Source organism: Pelecanus crispus, chromosome 9 (assembly GCF_030463565.1).
Source record: "Pelecanus crispus isolate bPelCri1 chromosome 9, bPelCri1.pri, whole genome shotgun sequence".
Taxonomy (NCBI): Eukaryota; Metazoa; Chordata; class Aves; order Pelecaniformes; family Pelecanidae; genus Pelecanus; species Pelecanus crispus.
The window spans coordinates 11,404,738-11,421,142 of NC_134651.1; the positions used below are offsets into that span (position 1 = coordinate 11,404,738).

Below are 16,405 nucleotides of genomic sequence, written 5' to 3' on the forward strand. Positions count from 1 at the left end.
CACTGGGCTCTACTGGGACAGCACTAAGGCATGCCAGCACAACAACGACGCCATAGTGGGACAGCGTTAGCCTATACTGGGACTGCACCAGAGGTGACACTGGGCTGGACTGGGGTGGTGGTAGGGCAACAGGAGGATGGCACTGGGGCATACAGGACTGGCACAGAGCCGTGGGTGCTGAGCCGGGGGTCCTGCCCCATGTGTGCCCACAGCCACGTGGGTGCCTGTGCCAGCAGGGTGGCAGCACCCGTGGTGGCCTTGCAGTGGGCTGGTGGCCCGCAGCCGGGCACGCTGGTGGCAGCAGGCAGAGCGTGTGTCCTGGCACGGGGCTGCTCCTCCGGATGAGCGTCCCGGCTGCCACGGGGCAGTGCCAGGAGCTGACGAGCGAGGAAGGAGCTCCGTGCCCAGGGACACAATGAGCGGGCAGCCCATTTTATCACCTCTCTGCCGCAAACCGGTTCATGTCCGGCAATGAACCCTCCCAGGCTGGCGCAGGGCATATCCCAGCTACCAACCCAGCCATCGTCATCCACCCTTGGGGGTAGTAACGTCAAACTGGAGGGTGGCACCTCGGCGGTGAGAACTAGCCTGTTCCCGGTCCCTCAGCACCAGCCCGGCAGTGCCACGGCTCCATCATTCCCTGCACCCAGTTCTTGCCACAAAGGTGCCATGCGGTGCTCCAGGGAGGAGGGCGAGCTCGGCCCTGCCAGCAGCCCCGGCTGCTGCTGAGCCGGTGGTGGTGGCGAGACGGAGGCCCCAGCAGCCAGCCTGCCATGCTGGAGCACCTTGCCCGAGGATTGCCAGTGCCGAGCTCTGCCCGTGTGCCCCTCTGGAGAGGGCTGAGCCCCTGCTGCCCAGTGGGTTTGGCAGCGAAGAGCAGAGCCCACCTTCCTTCCCTGGGGCTGGCAGTCCTGGGACGCTGAGCGGCACTACGGTAAGAACGAGCTCCCTGCCTGCTTTGGGGTATCTCTGGTGAGCCCCTACAGTGCCCAGGTGCCCTGCCACCCATGGACATCCATGGGGTCCCCCCGCCTCAATGCCAAGACCTCAGGCACTCTGCCACCCAAATCTGACCCCCAGCCAGGCATAGCCATGAGCCTGGGGGCTGGCTGCCTGCGGTGCCCCCAGCACGACCCTCCCTGCCTCCCCATGCCACCGGGGAGAAACCACGGGGCAGCAGGGACCAGCGGCAGTGCCAGCCCCACGCCAGCCCCTGGCGCCCGTGGGATGAGGGAGCAACGTGTCCCACAGGGAGCTGCACCCGCCGTCACCCCACGCCAGCTTTTACCCTCCTCCCCCGGCTGCCCACGGGTGCCATCCTCGGCTGGGAAACCTGCGGGCACGGGTGGCAGGGACCCCGCTGCAGGGCTGAGCCCCGCGGCCGGGCTCCCCCTGCCCCTGCCCGGCGCTGGCTGCCGGTGCCGGGCGCTGCCGGCGGAGGAGGAGCGCGGCCGGTCCCTCCCCCGGGCACTGCCCCGGGCCCGCCCCGCACGGCCCGGGAGGAGCCGCCGCGGGCACCGGCACCGGCACCGGCAGCGGCACCGGCAGCGGCGGCAGCAATGGCAGCAATGGCCTCGGAGGGCGAGGCGCAGCGGGCGCTGCAGTATGAGCAGACCCTGGTGAGTGCGGCCACACCGGGGGCACGCCTGGGGGAGATGGGCGGTTTTGGGGTGCTGCCCCGTTCAGGGTGGCAGTGCCGACGAGCTCCGCGGGGCCCGGTTTTGGGGGGGGCGGCGGGAGGGGTGTCTCCGGGCTGTGGAGCACCGGGGCTGGGGTGCCACCCCTCGGCCCCCCCCAGCAGTGGAGGAGCCCAACTGAGCCCCCACCCCCAGGGCAGGGCTTCTGCACACACCTCCCCCCGCCCCCAAAAAACCCTCATCGCTGGAGGGGTGATGCCCGCCCTGGGGGGGGTCCCAGAGGCACCGCACGGGCACCCTTCACCCCCTGTGCTGCACGTCCCCAGCCCTCTGCCCCCAAGATAGCGTATCTCCCCTGCCTACAACCTTAGCCCCATGTTTATGACTCCTTCCCCTCCGAGGCCTCTGTGCTGGCACCCAGCTGCCCCGGGGGTGTCCTCCCTCCCCACCGTGCCCGCAGACCCTTCACTGCCTACGGCCCTTGGACATCCTGGGCAAAGGTGCTTCTCCCTGGCCTCTGCCTGGGACGGTGCCCGGGGCAGCTCAGCAAACGGGTACTTTGCCCTGGCAAAGGCATTCAGACAGGCAGGGCTGGGGAAGTGGGTGCTGAGCCCCTGCAGGGTACCCATGCCCACAGCTGCCCGAGTTTGCCGAGAGCCTGAGCCAGTTGCTGCAAGCAGTGGGGGGCTTGCCCTGAGGCTTGCCCACCCGGCACGTGGGCACGGCACAGTGTCAGGGCAGTGCTGCGCCAGGCACCCTCCACATCATCTTTCCGAGCACCCAAAGCCCTTGTCTGGATGTCCCTCTCAGTGCCCACCCCAAGCTGTCCCTTCCCCATTACTGTCAGGTGGCTGTGGTGCACCGGCCAGCCGTGGGAGCAGGGATACACAGCACTGTCTGATGCGAACCATGGGGGTGCCTCTCCCCGCCCCCCCCAGCGCCGGATTGCCCCCCTCGGTGCTCTGTCCGTGGTGGGGGGGCAGGGAGGCCAGCTCAGTCAGGCACTGCGGGACAGAGGAGCCTGTGGGCAGTGCGGGAGAGGCACACTGGGCTGGCATCCGGGCAGCCTTGCCCGGTGCCAGCAGACTTTGCCCTCCTTTCCTCCAGGCGGGGTAGTGCCCGTGCCCTGGGCATCCCAGGGCGCCCATCCCCATGGCCTCTGGGCTGTGGCAAGGCTCATGAAACTACCTGGGGCTCACGTGTAAGGCTAGGCACAGGCTCCTGTCCCACAGCCTCGCGCCTGACTTTCGGGAGCCACCTGGGCACGTGCCAGGCAGGAGGGGTGCCCAGCCCTCCCCAGGGCATCTGAGCCACCACCAGCTACTGCCAGCACCTGTCAGGAGGGTCAGGATCCAGCCGGAGCCTGGCACGGGCTGGTCCCAGCCAGACTGCCCTGGGGACAGACCTGGGGACAGCTCTTGCTGCCTGTGCCCACAGCTGGGGCATCAGAGCCGGGCTACAGGGCTGTGCCCTAAGAGCCCCATCCCCACCCCACGTCCTTACACACACACACCCCCCCCAGATTTCATCAGCCCTAGGGTGCCATGGCCACGGTGCCACTGGGGGCTGGCACAGCCCCAGCCCTAAAGATCCCCCCAGGCCACAGCATCCTTCCCATGTGGACCCCATGCTGGGTGGGTGCCCATGAGATCCCCTGGCCATGCCAAGGGTGCTGGGGTGCACGCCAGCCCCGGTGCCCCCCGCATGCCAGGCTGCCGTGGCGGGAAGCAAAGGGCCCCTGGGGAGGGGATTAAGCTTGACAAACTGCCCTTGTTCAGTGCGGAGCCGCTCAGGGTGATTAGAGCCCGGCTAAGACGGGCAGCGTGACACACACCCCACGGCCTCAGCCTGCCCGCTGCCAGCCCAGGGGACCCCCTTCCCCCCCACCTTTAAATATCACCCCCAGGATCACGGCTTTGCGGGCGGAGGTTGGCTGGCATTGGCCGTGCGGAGGTGAGCACCAGTGCCAGGCAAGCTCGGTGCTATGGGACAGGGTGGCACGGGGACACGGCAGTGCCAGATGCTAGCGCCTACCCCGGGCGCAGCATCGCCCGGGCACCGCGGGCTGGCACAGCCCGGGGGGCTGCGGCACGGCCGGTGCCCACAGTGCAGGAGCCCAGGACCGACACAGCGGCCTTGGCCTGCGCCCGTGTCCCCGGGTGCCCCCCACCAGCCCCCCCCCCCCCCGGTGCCCGCTCCCTGCCCGCCCGGCACTGTGATTGTTCAGCTGCTTCGCGGCGGAGGCCGGAGTCCCGGGGCTGTTTGTGTTTCAAAAGGCCTTTGTGGAAAAATAACCGGAGCGGGAGGAGGAGGAGGAGGAGGAGGAAGGAGAGAGCCCACCACTGGCCTTCACCACAGCCCTGCAGCCATGCCAGGGCTGCGGGCACGGTAGCTGGGGCTGCCCGGCACGGGGCACCCTCGGGGTCCCATGCCCTGCCTGCAGGGCCGTGGCACGGGGCAGCGGGGTGGCATGGGGTGGCAGGGGACAGCAGGGTGGCATGGCCCCTTCACTCACATCCCCGTTGCTGCAAGGGGTTTGGCTGCAAACAGGGGGAAGAGGGGGAGCAAAATCCCCCCCCCCCCCCAACCAGGCTGGGCCCCCCTGGGACTCCAGGCCTCCTGGCATCTCTCCAGGTGCCCCAATACCCGGGCGGCAGCGTGCCAGCCTCTGGCATGGCCCCAGGAGGTGGGTGTGGAGCTGATTTGGGGGGCACTCAGCCTGGGGGTGCCCTGGTCCCGGGGCTGGCCGTGGGGCGGCAGTGGGGACGGAGGAGGCGGGCGCTTGGCAGGGGGACAGCACTCCTCGCGGTGCCGGCCCATTTCGTCTTCCAGAGGAAACAAGCTTCGCCCGAAGGGAGCCTTTGAACGCCGGCCCCTGCAGGGCTGGGGTCCTCCTCTGGCAGACGATGCTGAATCCAGCCCCTGAAGTGGCTGTGCCGGCATCTCCACCCGGCTCATGACTTCCCTCCAGCACATTTCTGTAGGGCGAGGAGCCGCTGAGCCCGTGCTGAGCAGGAGTTTTGGGGGCAAATCTGTGCCGGGAGGGGGTCAGCAGTGGAAATTAATGTGCCCCCCTCTCCCTGCCTGCCTCCCCACCCTGCCTCCCACTGCTGAGCACAACCTGGGTATTAGACAGCGGAGAATCCACCCGGCGCCACGCTGGCTGCTTTCTGCTCCCTGCCAAAGAGACCTGGGCAGGAGCAATGCCCCATGAGAAATGCACCTTCACACCGTCCCCACGGGGAGTTGGCATGTGCAGCAGGCCAGGGGGTTGTGAACGGGACCCAGGCGTCCAGGGCAGGCACCGCTGCCTGCAGCCGGGGCTGGGCTGCCCACGTGCCAAGCGTGGTGCCCACCCATGGCATTGGCCCTCTGCCAGGCGCTGGCACGGGCCGTGCCAGGGAGGAGGGTGGCTGCGCCCTTGCTGGGCGGCCACGCGCTGCACCGGCACGGCACGGCGGGTGGGCGCACCATCGGCATGGGGCTCACGTCACCCCAACGTGGGAGCCTGGCAGGGGTCCCTGCGGCCCTGAAGCCTCGCTTTGTGCCGGGCCCAGCCTCTGGCGCTTGGCATTCAGGTCATGCCAGGGGGAGCGAGGCGGAAACCAAGCAACCGAGTCCTTGGCAGTGCCCGCCAGCGCAGGACAAATGCCCCCGGCTTGGCAGGGAGGACGGGCACAAAGAGCTCCTGGCCGGCACAGGGGGCACTGCCAGGGCCACTCCCCCGCCAGGGCCAGGCCACGTGCCATGGCCAGGCAGGAGGTACCCGAGGAGGAGGGGGTGCCCTCCACGTGGACACGGAGCCCCTTGCACCCTCTTGCTCCCCAAATCCCCTCCTCACGGCCTAGGGACTGTGCCGTGCCCAATGCTGTGCCCCCCCTCTCCCCTGGGACTGGGGTTATGTCCGGCGCCCCCGCTGCCCTCCTGCCTTCCTGCTGCCGGCTGAGACCAGCCAGCTCGTGTCACGTGTGGCCTGCCAAGCCTGCCTCCCGGGGGGAACCCAGCCCTGCTTTTAGTGATGCCAAGGGGAGGTGCCTGCAGAGCGCCAGCACAACCCCAGTACCAGCCCTTGGAGTCTCCCAGCCAGGCGCCCATTGCTGGAAGCCCGTCCCCACCCTCCACCCGGGGCACCTGGGCAGGGCCGGGCACTGGTACCCGCGGTGCCAGCTGCCTGCGCTGGGCATGTGGGCGAAACCATTGCCATCGATCCCTGCATGCCTTATCTGCCCGGCCCCTTCCCACGCCCTGGTGTGCGGCTGGGGATCCCCAGAGGCACTGCTGCCTCTTTCCCTGGGGGTGCCACAGCCGCCAGCCCCCTCGCCTGGCACCCACTGGTGCTGGGAGGTCGTGCCAGCCTGCCCACCACGCCCCTACCTCAGTTTCCCTACTTGGGTGTGGGAACCAGGGTGCCAGCCCCGCCTGATGCCCTCGCCCGCTCCTTCTCCCCCAGATGTATGGGCGCTACACGCAGGACCTGGGCACCTTCGCCAAGGACGAGGCGGCCCGGCTGCGGCTGCAGCAGGGGCAAGGGGAGGGGGGCACCCCCCGGCCACGCCGCCCCTCCGAGCTGCTGGAGTACACCCAGGGCCGCTGTGCCCCCTGCCGCGGTAAGGGCCACCGGGGACAGGGACACAGGGGGGGACACCAGTGGGCACAGCCCCACAGCAGCGCGTGACCTGGGCACAGCCGCCCACCCCGCAACGGCGGCGGCGGGTAGGGTTTCTCTGGCTGTCATGGGACACCAGCGCAGAGGACAATGCCACCTGCCTGCTGGGCAGCAGGGACACAATGGCCCAAAATAGCCGGGCATGCCGCAGGGACTGGGGGGGCCCCGGCCCCTCTGACTGGGGCCATGCCAGGGGGACCGTGCCAGTGGGACGTGCATGCCCAGGGGCGCCATGTGCGGCTGTGCACAGCTGGAGCCCACCGTTCCTGCCTGCCGGTGGTTGCGGCGTGGCTGTGATGGCTGGGCACGGCAGTGCTCCTGCACCGGATGGTGCCGGTGGTGCTGGGTCAGTGCCGCCAGTTGTGAGCGCTCGTGTCCCTGCCAGCGTGGCCCTGCCTCCCCGGTATGCCCATCACCGGGGTGCCTGGCCCTGAGCCTGCCCTTGTGCCCGCAGTCTGCGCCTTGCAGTGCCAGCGGTTCCTCATCTCCAAGGTGGGCGAGGACTGGATCTTCCTCATCCTCCTGGGGCTGGTCATGGCGCTGGTCAGCTGGGCCATGGACTTCGCCATCGCCACCTGCCTCCAAGGTGAGCAGGCACCGGTGGGCTCCCCGGGGTGGGGCAGGGGGTGGCCGTGCCACAGGGCTGTGCCGTGCCCCTTGCCACCCATGACCTGCTTCGTCGACTGCCCACAGCCCAGAAGTGGATGTACGGGGGCCTGGACACCAACGTGCTGCTGCAGTACCTGGCCTGGGTCACCTACCCCACTGTGCTCATCACCTTCTCAGCTGGCTTCACCCAGATCCTCGCCCCCCAGGCCGTGGGTAGGGCACCGGGGGGGTTGCCTGTGCCCTACGGGGTGTCCCTTCCCTGGGGCTGTGCGTTGGGAGCTGCATGGATGTCCTCCTGGGCTATGGAGTTGGCGGTCCTGAGGGTCTTCCGAGAGCTATGGGATGGTCTTCAGTGGGTGTCCTTGAGGCTCTGGGGTGGATGTCCTGGGCTATGGGCTTGAGAGTCTTGGAGGTCTTCCTAAGGCTATGAGCTTGTCTTCAGAGGGTCTCCTGTGGGCTATGGCACTGGGTTTCCCCCCAGGGCTATGCGTTGGGGTGTCTCTACATGGCCATGGGGCTGTTCCCACAGACTACTGTGGGGAGAGGTGTCTCAGGTCTCCCTATGGCAGTGGGGGATGGCAGAGCACCAGGGATCCCCCCAGAACTATGGGGCAGGGGCTCCCCAGTGTCTCCCCCACCACGGCCACGGGTCAGGGCTGTCCCCACGGTGCCAGGCTCGGGGATCCCTGAGATGAAGACCATCCTGCGGGGTGTCGTGCTGAAGGAGTACCTCACCCTCAAGACCTTTGTGGCCAAGGTGATCGGGCTGACGTGCGCCCTGGGCAGTGGCATGCCCCTGGGCAAGGAGGTGAGGACAGTGCCCAGGGAAGAGTGGGCAGGGGGCCGGGGGGGCACCATCCTCAGCCCCCGCCCCGCTGTCCCCACAGGGTCCCTTTGTCCACATCGCCAGCATGTGTGCAGCCCTGCTCAGCCGCTTTCTCTCCCTCTTTGGGGGCATCTACGAGGTGAGCTGGGTGGGCTGGCCCCAGGGGGGCTCCGCCTGTGCCCCCCCAGCAGGGTTGGCAGCATCCGGGGCGGGGGGGACAGTGCCCGCTCACCCCTGGCTCACCCGCAGAACGAGGCAAGAAACATTGAAATGCTGGCAGCCGCCTGCGCCGTCGGTGTCGGCTGCTGCTTCGCCGCCCCCATCGGAGGTAGGGTCACCCCAGGCCCCCTGAACCCCCACACACATCCCGCCCGGGCACTAGGGTCCGCCCAGCAAGGCGAGCAGGACCCCCAGGACAGCTGGCACAGGAGAGGGCAGTGCCGCTCAGCGGGGAGGAAGACGGGAGGAGCGGGCACCATCCTCCCGGAGGTGTAACATCTGCTCTCGTCCTCTCCCCTGCCGCCCTGCGCTCCAGGGAGCTCCCTGCTCCGGCCCCGCTGAGCCCTGCCCGTAGGTTGGTGATGTGTCTAACTCTTTCCTTGCCCTCTGCCTGCTGCGCCGCCCCATCTGTCTGTCCGTCTATCTGTGTGTGCCCCCCCATTCCCAGCGCCACCCGCCATGTCTCTGCTCACATCCCCGCGCTACCCTCTTGCTCGCGCCGACTCCTGCTCTGCCTTGCCCGCTGCCGCCAGCCAGGGAGCGGCTGCGCGCTTTGCCAGGGAAGCCCTTGAACCGCCCCATAGCATGTCCGTGGGGCCGGCCCGGGCCCCCGCGGGCCGTGCACGAGCGTGGGCTCGGGGCAGGAAGCATGCCAGGCGCCGGGAGCCCGCCTGGGTTTCGCCGCCTCCCTCGTGCGCTTCCCCCCGGTGCCAGGTGTCCTCTTCAGCATCGAGGTCACCTCCACCTTCTTCGCCGTCCGCAACTACTGGCGCGGCTTCTTTGCTGCCACCTTCAGCGCCTTCATTTTCCGCGTCCTCGCCGTCTGGAACAAGGACGAAGGTACCTCTGGGGGAGTGGGGGGCATGGGGCTCCCCCCACCCAGCCCCGCTGACCCCTGCCACGCCTCCAGAGACGATCACGGCGCTGTTCAAGACCCGCTTCCGCCTCGACTTCCCCTTTGACCTGCAGGAACTGCCCGCCTTCGCCGTCATCGGGTGAGTGCGGCTGCCGTGGTGCCCATCCCATGGCCCCGGGGTGGCAATGGCGGTGCTGGTGGTGCTGCTGATGGTGGGGGTGGCAGCAGGACACACGGGTGCTCACCCTCCTCCTCTGCCCAGGATCGCCAGCGGCTTTGGGGGTGCGCTCTTTGTCTACCTCAACCGCAAGATCGTGCAGTTCATGCGCCGCCAGAAGACCATCAACCGCTTCCTCATGAAGAAGTAGGTGCCTGGTGGTCCCTGGCACTGGGGCGGTGGAGCCGGGGCTGCACCGGCATCACCCCTGGCCCGTGCCACCCCACCAGGCGCCTGCTCTTCCCTGCCCTGGTGACGCTGCTCATCTCCACGCTGACCTTCCCGCCCGGCTTCGGACAGTTCATGGCCGGCCAGGTACCCGCTGTGGGGTAGCACACCAGTCCCCACCCCAGGGCTACCGCCAGCCCCAGCTGACCCCTGCCCCTCACCAGCTCACCCAGAAGGACACCTTGGTGACACTGTTCGACAACCAGACGTGGGCCAAGCAGGGGCTCAGCGATGAGTTTGAGTACTTGGGCATCCTGGAGGCTTGGCGGCACCCCCGCTCCAACGTCTTTGTCACCCTCGTTGTCTTCACCCTCATGAAGGTGGGTGCCTCCTGCCCCTGCCAGCCCCAGGGTGCCACCAGGAGGTTCTGGGGAGGGGCTCCTGGGTACCACCAGGGAGGTTCTGGGTGGTTGCCAGCAAGTTGGCACTGGGAGGCACTGGGAGGCTGCTCCCAGAGGCCACAAAGGTGTTGGCTGGGTGCCACCATCATGCCGTCAAAGAGATCTTGGCTGGGAGCCACTAAGGTGCCACCAGGGAGGTGCTGGCGGGGTGCCCCAGGGAGGAGCGGGGCTGCACCTTGGCACGGTGCAGTGCCCACGTGCTGCTCCACGGCAGCCAGCTGTGGGGCAGGGCAGGGGCAGGAGGCAGGGAGGCGTGGGACGGGGCAGCGGCAACTAATGGGTGCCTGTGTCCCCTGTGCAGTTCTGGATGTCGGCCCTGGCCACCACCATCCCGGTGCCCTGTGGAGCCTTCATGCCCGTCTTCGTCATTGGTGAGAGCCCGTACCCCGCGTGGGCACGGCAAGGGGAGGGAGCCACCTGCCAGCCCACGCTGGCGCACCTGTGGGTGTCCTCGGGTGTCCCCTTCCCTGGCAGCGCTGGGGCAGAGGAGAGAGTGCGGGGCTGGGTCGGCTGCTGGGAGAGCCCCTGCACCCACTCCCAGCCCCTCTCTGTGGGCAGGGGCAGCCTTCGGGCGCCTGGTGGGGGAGAGCATGGCAGCCTGGTTCCCCGATGGCATCCACACCAACAGCAACACCTACCGCATCGTGCCGGGGGGCTACGCCGTGGTGGGTAAGTACCAGGCTGGCATGGGGACACCATGGTGGGCATCACTTGGAGATGCTCCAAAGGAGCTGGTGGGTTCCTCAGGGCTGAGGTGGTGTCCCCAGGGACTGGGGGTGATCCCACCATCGGGGATGTCCCCAGGATGTCCCAAAGGCTTGGGGTGTTGCAGGTGCCCTGGGTTGGGGACCCAGCCCAGCAGGCAGCACCTGACAGCAGCCCCCATGTCTCCCGGGGATGGGCGCAGGAGCGGCTGCGCTGTCAGGTGCCGTCACACACACAGTGTCCACGGCTGTCATCGTCTTCGAGCTGACGGGGCAGATCTCACACATCCTGCCCGTCATGATCGCCGTCATCCTGGCCAACGCCGTGGCCCAGAGCCTCCAGCCCTCCCTCTACGACAGCATCATCCGCATCAAGAAGCTGCCCTACCTCCCTGAGCTGGGCTGGGGCCACCACGAGTGAGTGTGTGTCCCCTGCCCTGTCCCCAAGCCCCTCACCAGGCACAAGGGGAGGGATGGCATCACCCTGAGGCCACCGTTACCCACCCCGGGCAGCAAATACAATGTGCGGGTGGAGGACATCATGGTGCGGGACATCCGCTACGTCACCCTCAACTGCAAGTACCGGGACCTGCAGCACGTCCTGCACAGTACCAAGATGAAGAGCCTGCCGCTGGTGGAGTCGGCCGGTGAGACACGGGCAGGGGGCTGCGCCGGCACCCACCCCGGCCCTGGGGCGTGCCAGGATGGCAGGGGGGCGATGGCGAAGGGGACATCGGGACTCAACATGGCCCCTTGCTGCTGCCGGCAGAGTCCATGATCCTGCTGGGCTCCATCGAGCGGGCACAGGTGGGGGCCCTGCTCTGCCACCAGCTCAGCCCCCAGCGCCGGCTCCAGGCCCTGCGGCAGAAGGCGCTGGCCGAGGATGGGCACCGGCTCTCCGATGCCAGCATCCACTTCCAGGTGAGGGGCATGGCTGCCTTGGGGGATGCCCGGCCAGGGTGCCCCCCACCGCCGTGCCCCCACCACCCATCCCCCCGCAGATCAGCACGGAGGCCTCCTCAGGCACCCCTGCCCGCACTGCCTCCCGCAAGCCCCTGAAGCCAGCACTGAAGCGGGTGCCCAGCAGCCTGGCCGAGACCCCCTCGGGTGAGTCTGTGCCCGGCACCCCCCAGCCCCTGCCTGCACTTCCCCGCTGACACCCCCCTCCCCGCCCACAGCCGGCACAGCCGACCACACCGGCATCGCCCTCAAGAGCCTCTTCTGTGCCAACACTGCCGCAGAGCCCACCGAGGTGAGCACCTGGCCCTGCCCGGCCCTGCCCATCCCTGCCTGGCCCTGCCTGGCTGTTTCTACCCACTGCCATCCTTTCCCACCACTCCCATCTCTCCATCCCTTCCTACTCCTGCCCATCACTTTCCATCCCTTTTCTGCCCATTGCTATCCATCCCTTCTTATCCCTGCCTGTCCCATCCCTTCCCTGCTCATCCCTACCCATCTCTGCCTGTCTCTTCCCTTCCCTGCTCATCCATGCACATCCACGTCCATCCCTACCTATCCCTTCCCTTTCCTGCCCATCCTTCCTCATCCCTGCCTGTTCCATCTCTTCCCTGCTCATCCCTGCCTGTCCCTTCCCTTCCCTGCCCATCCCTACTTGTCCCTTCCCTGCCCATCCCTGCCTATCCCTACCTATCCCTTCCTGTCCCTGCCCATCCCTGCCTGTCCCATCCCTTCCCTGTCCATCCATACCTATCCCTTCCCTTCCCTGCCCATCCTTCCTCATCCTTGCCTGTCTCATCCCCTCCCTGCCCATCCCTACTTGTCCCTTCCCTGCCCATCCCTACCTATCCCTTCCTGTCCCTGCCCACCCCTGCCTGTCCCATCCCTTCCCTGTCCATCCATACCTATCCCTTCCCTTCCCTTCCCTGCCCATCCTTCCTCATCCTTGCCTGTCCCATCCCCTCCCTGCCCATCCCTTCTCTGTCCATCCCTTCCTATCCCTGCCTGTCCCTGCCCACCCCTGCCTGTCCCATCCCTTCCCTGCCCATCCCTTCACTGCCCATCCCTACCTATCCCTTCCCTTCCCTGCCCATCCTTCCTCATCCTTGCCTGTCCCATCCCTTCCCTGCCCATCCCTACCTATCCCTGCCTGTCCCTGCCCATCCCTGCCCATGGCACCATGGGTGCGCCACGCCCTAACACCTCTGTCTCTCCCTGCGTGGTGCCAGGCCCAGGGCACGGCCTATCGCAAGGCCAAACACGTCCGCATTTCCGTCACGGTAAGCTGCAGCCAATTGCAGGCTGGGCATGGCTCCTCTCAGCCAATCGGAGCCCATCATGGATTCTTTGAACCAATCAGGAGCCTGGCAAGATTCTGCTTGGCCAATCATATTTGGCCTGTGTCTGTGCAGCCAATCTCAGACTGTCTCGATTCTGCTCAGCCAATCACAGTGTGCGTCCTCCCGATCCCAAACCTTCCTGGCGAATCGTGGCGTGACTCGGAGCTTCTCAGCCAGTCACGGCCATGGGCTTTACTCCACTTTGCTCAGCCAATCACGGCACAGCCTGCGTTCTCTCCACCAGTCACAAGCCTGGTTTGTCCCGCCTTGGCCAACAGTCATGTGACCTATGTCCTCTCAACCAATCGGGTTACCTTGGCCTGCGCCCCGCCCGCAACCTGCCCACGTGCTGCCTGCGCCCTGCCTGCACCCGCTGCCTGCACCCTACCCAAGCGCTGCTGCCATGCTGCCTGCAGCCTCACTGCGCCCTGCCTGTACCCTGCCCGCACCCTGCCTGCAGCCGGCCTGCAGGCATGCTGCCTGCTGCCCGCCAGGCCGCTCACGCTCGCCTCTTTTGCAGGAGGATATGGACCTGGGTGACAAGATGACCCCGGCGGAGGTGAGGGGGTGGGCAGGGGCAGGCAGGACCCTCCTGCCCACGGGGACTCAGGAGATCCCAACGGGGTGCCAAGGCATTGGCAGGGGGGAATGCACCCACAGTGCTGGGTATGGGGCGGGGACCTTCCCTGGCATCCTGTGGGGCTGTGCCCCCTTGCCCTGCCCCACAGCGTGTCCATCCCCAGATCCTGGAGTGGGAGGAGCAGCAGCTGGACCAGCTGGTGGACTTCAGCAGCGCCAAGATCGACCCTGCGCCCTTCCAGCTGGTGGAGCACACCTCGCTGCACAAGGTGCGCCTGCACCCCCCTGGACCCCCTCCAGGCTCCCCCAGAACCCTAACTCAGCCCCCTCTTCCTGCAGACCCACACCATCTTCTCGCTGCTGGGGCTGGACCATGCGTACGTCACCAGCATCGGGCGGCTGGTGGGCATGGTGTCCCTCAAGGAGGTGAGCTGGGGGGTGGTGGGGTGGGGGGCACAGGGTGGGGGACACCTGGAGCAGCCTACCCATGGGTTTGGGGTGCCCGCAGCTGCGCAAGGCCATCGAGGGCTCGCTGACGACCAAGGGGGTGAAGGTGCGCCCGCCACTTGCCAGCTTCCGCGACAGCATCACCAGCGCTAGCGAGCCCGACACCACCGCCCTGCGCCAGCTCTGGGACCGCCACCAGCACCACCCCATGCCCCGCGAGGCTGGTCCCCAGGCCGACGATGACAATGATGCCCCCAAAGGCCAGTGAGATGGGGTCCCCACCCGTGTCCCCAGGTGCCGCAGGGGCCCCCGGCGAGTGCTGGGGGCTGCCCACCCTGTGCCCACCTGTGCTGGGCTCAGTATAGGGGTGGGCACCCTCAATCCAGTGCTGCTGCCCACCCCGTGCCAGGGGCTGGCCAGGTGCCCCCCAGCCTCCCTGTGCCCCCCACCTCCCTGCCAGCTCCTGGGGCTTCCCACTTCGCTACCTCTGCCCCCCCACCAGCCCCGGTGCCCCCCGGCATAGCCACCACCCTCACCCCACCCCCGCCTCGGGCACCCCAATGTCCCTCCTCGGGGTGGCATATGGGGCAGAGGGGCGTCCGGTCTGGGTGCCCACAGGGACACGGGTGGGCACTGCTCCCCTCCCCAGCACCTCGTGGCTGGGAAGGGGGGGGTCTTGCCGCCTCTCCACTGTGCACCCCACCCCTGTGTAAATACAGAGATTTTTATATTAATTTAATAAAAGGACTTTATAAACAGAGCCAGAGTGCCAAGGGGCTGGGGGCAGGGAGGGGGCACAGCCAGCGGGCACCGGCCAAGCCTCACCACGGCACCGGGGTTGGCATCACCTGGGGCAAGAAGCCTTTCTTTACCGGGTGCTGGATCACAGCGTGGCCTCGCTGCGGTACAGCGGCTGCGGGGGCTCACCAGGGCAGGTGCCAGCACGGCGCCGGGCGGTGATGACCAACGTGCCGGCCTCGGTGAGGGCACAGCTCACCGACAGCGGGTCCGTGTCCTCAGGTAGCTGGCACTTGTGGGTGAAGGTGTCGCAGACGGTGCCGTCCTCAGCCACCTGTGGGGACGCAGCACTGGCGTGATGGGGCACGGCACGGCATGGCACAGCACAGCAGCACACAGCACAGTCCCAGTTATCCCAGTGCTAGTGATGGAGCAGCTCCCAGCTGCCCCGGCCCCAGCAAGGAGCTCAACAGGGCGGTTCCCAGTCACCCAGTGCCTCAGGGGCAATTCCCAGTTACCCCAGTGTCAGCAGAGAGCAGCTCCTACTTGTCTCAGTCCTGGGGTGGGGTAATTTCCAGTTACCCCAGTGCCAGCAGAGGCCATTCCCAGTTATCCCAGTGCCAGAAGGGGCAGTTCCCAGGTACCCCAGTACTAGCTGGGGCCATTCCTAGTTATCCCAGTGCCAGAAGGGGCAGTTCCCAGTTACCCCAGTACCAGCAGGGGCCATTCCTAATTGTCCCAGTGCCAGAAGGGGCAGCTCCCAGTTACCTCAGTACCAGCAGGGGCCATTCCCAGTTACCCCAGTACTGGCAGGGGCCATTTGCCGTTCCCCCCTTGCAGGAGGGGGTGCCGTGGGGCAGCACCCCCAGTGCTGCATGGCGGGGGGGTGGCGGTGCCCCCCGGGGTGCCTCACCTTCTCAGCCTGGATGGCGACGTGGCAGTTGGAGGTGGTCACCACGATGTCGGGGGGCTCGAACTGGCTGACGTCGGCCACCACCTGGTAGGTGTCACCTTGGGCACGCACCCAGGTGCCCAGGCTGCAGGGACACACAGCGCCCGGGGACCCTGCGGGCATTGGGGGGGCTGCTGGGCACAGGGCCATGGGGCCACGGTCCCCGAGGGCGGTGTGGGAGAGGCTGGGGACACTGGGAGGGGGTCTGGGGGTACCCAGGGACACTGGGAGGGTCTGGGGGTACCCAGAGGCACTGGGAGGGTCTGGGGCCACTGGACGACCTGGGGACAGCAGGGGAATGGCGCAGGAGGCTGGGGACAGCCAGGGAAGTCTGGGGGGAGTGGGGTGGGGGGCTGGGGTTACTGGGGGGGCTCTGGGGGTGTACAGGAAAGCGGGGAGGGTAACAGGAGACACTGAAGTGTTTGGGGTACAGGGGGGCTGAGGACATAAGGACAGACAGGAAGGTCTGGGAGGGGTGGGAAGGGACATGGAGGGGTCTGGGGGCACCGGGAGGCTCAGAAGGGTCTGGGGAAGGGGGAGCTGGGGGCACGGTGGGCCTAGGGACAGCAGAGACACTGGGGACACGGGGGACTTGGGAGGGGGGGCACAAAGGGACTGGGGGGCAGAGGGCTCGAGGACAGTCCAGAGAGCCATGGGGCATTTGGGGGACAGTCGGGGCTCTCCCCAGCCCCCTGGTCTGTGCCGGGCACATCCCACGCTGTGCCCAGGCACGGGGCAGCTGGGTAACCCTTGGGGGGACCCTCCCTGGGGTAGCAGGGACCCCCACCCTCCCATCCCCGGTACCTGGGTACCCGAAGGAGTCATGTGCCCGCGCCCCGAAGGGGCCGTGCCGCCGGTCGCCCTCGAAGCGGGGCTCGCCATGGCCCTGACCGTAGGTGCCGATGCGCTCGGTGCGGTACGCGGAGGCCGAGCCCAGCGAGGCCATGGCGTCTGCCGCCCGCGCCCCCCAAAGCCCCGGCCGCGGGGAGTGGGACGGCCGCCTGCCACTGCTGCCACTGCCAGATGCCC

General features: G+C 67.7%; 2 protein-coding genes across 2 annotated transcripts; one reads left to right on the plus strand and one right to left on the minus strand.

The window, feature by feature from the left end:
* The first annotated feature begins 1,568 nt into the window (after nucleotides 1–1,568).
* Nucleotides 1,569–13,954, plus strand: CLCN2 (chloride voltage-gated channel 2). The gene is made up of 24 exons (XM_075716265.1): nucleotides 1,569–1,619; nucleotides 6,088–6,244; nucleotides 6,758–6,889; nucleotides 6,997–7,125; nucleotides 7,587–7,720; nucleotides 7,800–7,877; nucleotides 7,988–8,066; nucleotides 8,672–8,797; nucleotides 8,868–8,952; nucleotides 9,076–9,177; nucleotides 9,261–9,345; nucleotides 9,423–9,578; nucleotides 9,961–10,030; nucleotides 10,218–10,328; nucleotides 10,567–10,780; nucleotides 10,877–11,010; nucleotides 11,133–11,284; nucleotides 11,365–11,470; nucleotides 11,542–11,615; nucleotides 12,550–12,600; nucleotides 13,181–13,219; nucleotides 13,404–13,508; nucleotides 13,579–13,665; nucleotides 13,748–13,954. Exons 1-24 carry the CDS (start codon nucleotides 1,569–1,571, stop codon nucleotides 13,952–13,954), a joined length of 2,664 nt encoding a protein of 887 aa, XP_075572380.1.
* A 615-nt stretch (nucleotides 13,955–14,569) lies between these two features.
* Nucleotides 14,570–16,322, minus strand: LOC104035699 (heat shock protein beta-7-like). The gene is made up of 3 exons (XM_075717098.1): nucleotides 16,181–16,322; nucleotides 15,338–15,489; nucleotides 14,570–14,758 (listed from the first exon to the last, which is right to left on the minus strand). The coding sequence occupies exons 1-3, from the start codon at nucleotides 16,320–16,322 to the stop codon at nucleotides 14,570–14,572; spliced, it is 483 nt and encodes a 160-aa protein (XP_075573213.1).
* Nucleotides 16,323–16,405: the final 83 nt, after the last annotated feature.

Bases quoted from the DNA above. Each gene is read 5' to 3' on its own strand.
- CLCN2 (XM_075716265.1), top strand. From the start codon at position 1,569: ATGGCCTCGGAGGGCGAGGCGCAGCGGGCGCTGCAGTATGAGCAGACC. The intron at 10,781-10,876 runs GTGAGTGTGTGT...CACCCCGGGCAG, and splicing joins CTGGGCTGGGGCCACCACGA to CAAATACAATGTGCGGGTGG. The intron at 11,285-11,364 runs GTGAGGGGCATG...ATCCCCCCGCAG, and splicing joins ATGCCAGCATCCACTTCCAG to ATCAGCACGGAGGCCTCCTC.
- LOC104035699 (XM_075717098.1), bottom strand. From the start codon at position 16,322: ATGGCCTCGCTGGGCTCGGCCTCCGCGTACCGCACCGAGCGCATCGGC. The intron at 15,490-16,180 runs GTACCGGGGATG...CAATGCCCGCAG, and splicing joins TGACTCCTTCGGGTACCCAG to GGTCCCCGGGCGCTGTGTGT. The intron at 14,759-15,337 runs GTGAGGCACCCC...GCGTCCCCACAG, and splicing joins TCGCCATCCAGGCTGAGAAG to GTGGCTGAGGACGGCACCGT.